The sequence below is a fragment of the Sceloporus undulatus genome, chromosome 6 (assembly GCF_019175285.1).
Source record: "Sceloporus undulatus isolate JIND9_A2432 ecotype Alabama chromosome 6, SceUnd_v1.1, whole genome shotgun sequence".
Classification (NCBI taxonomy): domain Eukaryota; kingdom Metazoa; phylum Chordata; class Lepidosauria; order Squamata; family Phrynosomatidae; genus Sceloporus; species Sceloporus undulatus.
In genome coordinates this window covers 120009808-120014193 of record NC_056527.1, presented here as the reverse complement: position 1 = coordinate 120014193, position 4386 = coordinate 120009808, and the positions used below count along the sequence as shown (strand labels likewise).

The 4386-nt window shown below is 63.5% G+C and overlaps 3 protein-coding genes across 3 annotated transcripts in view; 1 reads left to right on the top strand and 2 right to left on the bottom strand.

Moving 5' to 3' along the window:
- Positions 1 to 457: 457 nt before the first annotated feature.
- MRPS24 (mitochondrial ribosomal protein S24) lies at positions 458 to 2212 on the bottom strand. The gene is made up of 3 exons (XM_042471563.1): positions 1436 to 2212; positions 1230 to 1341; positions 458 to 1015 (listed from the first exon to the last, which is right to left on the bottom strand). The coding sequence occupies exons 1-3, from the start codon at positions 2210 to 2212 to the stop codon at positions 732 to 734; spliced, it is 1173 nt and encodes a 390-aa protein (XP_042327497.1). The 3' UTR covers positions 458 to 731.
- On the top strand, positions 2121 to 3527 carry LOC121932677. The gene is made up of 2 exons (XM_042471564.1): positions 2121 to 2258; positions 2293 to 3527. The coding sequence occupies exons 1-2, from the start codon at positions 2231 to 2233 to the stop codon at positions 3258 to 3260; spliced, it is 996 nt and encodes a 331-aa protein (XP_042327498.1). The 5' UTR covers positions 2121 to 2230; the 3' UTR covers positions 3261 to 3527.
- The window catches only part of NPC1L1 (NPC1 like intracellular cholesterol transporter 1), a 13948-nt gene continuing 13080 nt past the window's right edge, over positions 3519 to 4386 (bottom strand). The window contains exons 17-18 of the mRNA XM_042473950.1: positions 4078 to 4191; positions 3519 to 3777 (exon numbers count right to left, since the gene is read on the bottom strand). Coding sequence (XP_042329884.1) covers positions 3544 to 3777; positions 4078 to 4191 — 348 coding nt within the window. The 3' untranslated portion in view covers positions 3519 to 3543. The remainder of the gene's footprint in view (positions 3778 to 4077; positions 4192 to 4386) is intronic.

Genomic DNA, 4386 nt, shown 5'->3' with positions numbered 1-4386 from the left:
TGGGCAGGAGTGCCACAGGCACCAAAGCAAACAGCAGCTGCAAGGTCACCAATGGCAAAGGACCTAGACTCCCTCCCCTGACCCAGGACTTCAAAGGTGGCACGTGGCCTGGAAAAAGGCAGCCACGCTTCAGCTTTCACTGGCTAAGCAAGAATTAGTACCACCCCTTTGCCCAGAGCTGGCCAAAGAACTGGCCTTTGCTCTGTTCCCCCCCCCCGCCCGCCTCCAATAAGAAGAGGGCAATTGGGGAGGGGGCAGGCTGTGCCCTCTGGAGCAGGGGGTGCCCCTCCCAAAGGGGCGAGGTTGGGGGCCCATCGGTGTCGTGTCGAGTGTTTGCTCTGCCTCAGCCTGAGGCTGCAGTGGCGCAAGGCAGCTGTGGGCAGAATGAAGCCAGAGGGGCTCTGACTGATGAAGTCGCACACAGGGAAGGGAGAAAGGAAAGCCAGAGAGTCACTCATAGGAGGCAGCAGAAGCATTCGTGTTTGGATGACCAGCAGCACCCTGAACCCCAGCTATTGCCAATGTCCCTTGAGTCTCTGCTTGTGGCTTCAGGTCCTCCTCCAGAAGTGGCTGCCACCAAAAAAGGCTCCCAGGTGCCTGTCCCCGCGTCCGGTCCTTTCCAGGAGGACTAGCAGCAAAGCTCCTTGGCCCCAGGGGCGCAGGAAGGGCGCAGTCTTCCCTTGGGACCCCATGGCAGACAAGCGCCAAAAGGAGAGCAGCCTCTGCTTGGGCTAGAGGTACTTGTAGACCACCTTCTCCGGCAGGGTCTGGACTTCCATCTTGACGGGGCACTTGTAGAGGAAGGAGAGCAGCGCCTCTGTGTAGCCGATGAGGAAGTAGAACTTGGAGGGCGGCAGGCGCTGGAGGAAGACGGCGCAGATGACCAAGGCGTTGGCGCGGCGCTTCAGGACCACTTGGTCGGCCAGGCAGCCGTGGAAGGTGCCATGGATGAACCTGCGGACGAAGACGTCCTCCACGGCCCTCTCGGCCGCCCCCAGCTCTCCCTCCAGGTGACCTTTGGGGAGAGAGTGGGGCCGAGGAGGAGCCCGGCCCTTGGCACCGTCAGGGGGGCAAAGGGGCGGAGGCCATGGGCCCCACCAGCCCCAAGGACTAGCAAAGGGCCCCAGCCCCACCTGGGCCCAGGAGGAGGCCGGGAGACGGGGCGGAGCCTCAGAGGCCATGGGCCCCACCAGCCCCAAGGACCAGGAGGAGGAGGAGGAGCTACTCACTGGTGCCGAGGGAGAGCCAGCCCTTGCGGTGGGCGACGCCGTGGGGCGGGTGCGCTTCCTCGTAGCTCACCGGCCGGTCCCCCTTCCCCACCCGGACACGGGCCGCCTGGTTCTGCCGGGGAAGGAAAGAGGAAGGGAGCCGGTCTGTGCCTTGGCCAGCCCCACGGACTCCGGGCCCGCCGTCATCCTCCCCGCTCCCTCCTCACCTTGCAGCAGGCGGCCGAGGTCCGCAGGCTCCGCGACGGAGGAGGAGGAGGAGGAAGGCGGCCGTGCCTGGCCAGGAGCGGCTCCGTCGGCGGGGGAGGCCCTGCAGCCTCAGCCCAGCCGCAGCCCAGGCGCCTCGCCCGCCGCAGCGCACTCCGCCAGGCCGCCATCGCCATCGCCAAGTCTCGCGAGAGAGAGAGAGACCGCTCCCTCCCTCCCGCCTTCCCTGGGGCTGCAGCGCCACCTGGCGGAGAGACGGAGGCCTCGGGGTCGAAGCGGTGCCTGGCCTTTATCTCTCTCTCTCCCAAAAGGGGGCTCCGGGAAGAAGGGAGGGAGGGAGGCCGGCCCCAGGGCAGCCCTCTCCGGACCTGGAGGGGCCCATGGCCGGACCCTTCTCTGGGGCCGAGAGCGCGCCTTGCCCTGGGCCCAGGCCCTCCCCGGGCCCCCGCCGCTGCTTGCCTGGGCCCTTCCTGCCACGCCCCGGTCCCTGAGTGCTGGGAAGCCCCGGACGCACCCTCCCGCTCCCTCCGTCTCTCGGGAAGGGCCTTGGCCCTCCTTCCTCTGGGGCCTGGTGGCCAGAGCCAAGGGAGCCGGCGAGGAGGAGGAGGAGCTGGGCCTGTCGGGCTGCAGCTCCCATTGTCCCCGCTGAGCTGATGGGAGCTGCAGTCCATGTCCCAAGGGAAAGGGGGCGAGGGCCAGCTCCAGTCTCCCTGAGGGCCCCCGGGGGCTGGCGTTGGGAGCGCCCCTTGCTGCCCGTTTGACTGAGCCATTCCCTGCATTGCTGTGTGTTTGTTTGTATGCCTTCCCCTCTCATTCTCTCTCAGACTGTGCGCCAGAGGGAGGGAGGGAGGGAGGCTGGCTGGCTCTTCTGTGTTTATTGTTTTATGTACAGCGCTGTATAAATTAAGAAGAATAACAATAAAGAGGATTGGCATTTATTTGGCTGCGCCTGGGTCCAGAGCGCAGGCGCCGCCTTGCCTTGGCCCCGGAGGAGGATGCTGTGTGCCAGGGCTCCCCACTGAGACTCGTGTCCTTCAACAACAACAACAAGCGACACCCAGGAAAAGCAGAGCAGTCTTCACACCTCGGGACTTGGTCCGGGAAACCCATTCACCCCAAATGCCCCCGCATTCCCTGCACAGAAAGGAGGCTTGTCCTGCACAAAGAGATGGCTTTTGCGCAGCAAACACTTTTTCTGCACAGAAAAGCCGTACTTTTCCAGCGCATGGTTTTTCCCAGAGGAGCAGAGCCTCAAGGGCCCAGGGGCCCTTCCATTCTTGCAGAGCAGGGAGAAAGCCACTCACATCCTTCATCCTTGGCATCCTTGGCAGCAGAGCATCAGGGAGGGAGGCACTTGGTGGCGCAGTCATGTCCCCAGAGGCCTGGGCCACGCTTGGAAGGTGCCTCAGCCCTTTGGTGCAAAGTTTTCCCGTCCCTCCAGTGCTGGGCGGAGGCTGCGGTGCCTGGCCTCAAAGACACCTTGCCTACTTCTCTGAGCAGGGAATTCTGGGTTGCACACGCACACCTTTCACACAGGTTTGTGCCAAGATGCCTCTTGTTCTGCCAGGGCTCCATTTTCCATCCATGTGGGAGCTTCCCTGCCCTGGAGGGGTGGAGGGCCTGCCTCCTTCGGGGTCCAGCCGCTGCCATCACTGCCACCCAGCCAGCTCCTCCGTTGCATCTCTTGTTCTGCTTTCAGCCGGAGAGGGCTGGCACCCGGCCCTGGTCAGGATCAGTGGCCTCTGGGGAGCTCCTGCTTGCCCTCCAGGGCCATGGGGCTCTCCTGCGGAGGACCTTCCCGCTGGGCCTGCAAGGCCGACAGCCTGACCCCTGGCCCTGGTGGGGGAAAGGGGGAGAAGGTGAGGGGGAGAAAGACCATGGAGGAAGAACCCAGCCAGCCAATGTTGCAGTCCCTGGGTTTTATTAGGGCCCCCACCGCCTGCTCCCTGGGAAGGCACTATGCACAGGGAATAGGGGCCAGGGGCCAGCGGCTACCACAGTACCCCCCCCCCTGCCACACCTGCCCCCAAGCAGAGTTAAGAGCAACGCTCCCAAAACGTGAGTGCATTTCAAATAAAGTTACACACTCTCCTCCAAAAGCCTTCCTTTTCTATAGAATCCCCCAACTGCTGCCCAGGTCGGGGGCAAAGGCCAACTGGGCAGGCGGGCAAAAGGCTTTACCGAAATAGCTGAGGATGACAGGCAGGAAGACCAGGCCGTGGAGCATCCCCAGCAGAGTGATGAGGAGGTTGAGGCGGAAGAAGAAGAGCTGCACCAGCTGGGCCTTGGCAAAGGCCAGCACCACTACCCCTGGAAGGTTGGTCATAGCCACCCCAGCAAACACCTAGAACAGGAGGGAAGGAGGCCGGTCAGCCGTAAGCATAGGGGGCCTGAGCCCACCCCCACCGCCAATGCCTCTGCCTGGGGAAATGGGTCTCGGCAGCGCACAGGCCTCAGCTGTCCACTGGTGCCAAAAGGGATAGAGGAGGAGAGACCTGCTCATCAGGATGGGAGCAACACCCCCACTGCCCCCACAGCCGTGAGGTCCGGGTCAAGGACCTGCAGCTGTGGAGAAGGACAAGGGCATGGGGGGGGGGCAATGGCCCACCTGGCAGCTTCGGATCCCTCTCCCTCCCCTACTCACCGCGCTCCCCATGTTGACCGTAGCTTCCTTAGCCCTCTCCACTTTGGTGGGCAGTGTGCTGATGGCGAAGGAGCGTGTGATGTGGGAGACAAACTCTACAGAGATGCCCACAGCCTGTCAGGAGACGGAGCCAGGGATGAGCCAACCAGGCAGGTGGGCAACCCACCCTGCCTGACGCATGGCTCCCAGTGTGCCAGGATTAGCCTGGAGATCAGACACAGCTGGGCTGCCAAGGGAGAAGGGCCTGGACCAGCGCCCTAGAAATCCCACCCCCAAAGGTGATCTCAGACTTTAGGACCAACTCTCTGG

Excerpts from the sequence above, each read along its gene's own strand:
- LOC121932677 (XM_042471564.1), top strand. The coding sequence starts at position 2,231 with ATGCCTTCCCCTCTCATTCTCTCTCAGA. Across the intron at positions 2,259-2,292 it reads CCCTCTCATTCTCTCTCAGA|CTGGCTCTTCTGTGTTTATT; the intron begins CTGTGCGCCAGA and ends GAGGGAGGCTGG.
- MRPS24 (XM_042471563.1), bottom strand. The coding sequence starts at position 2,212 with ATGCAGGGAATGGCTCAGTCAAACGGGCAGCAAGGGGCGCTCCCAACG. Across the intron at positions 1,342-1,435 it reads CCTCGGCCGCCTGCTGCAAG|AACCAGGCGGCCCGTGTCCG; the intron begins GTGAGGAGGGAG and ends CTTCCCCGGCAG. Across the intron at positions 1,016-1,229 it reads CTGGCTCTCCCTCGGCACCA|GTCACCTGGAGGGAGAGCTG; the intron begins GTGAGTAGCTCC and ends CTCTCCCCAAAG.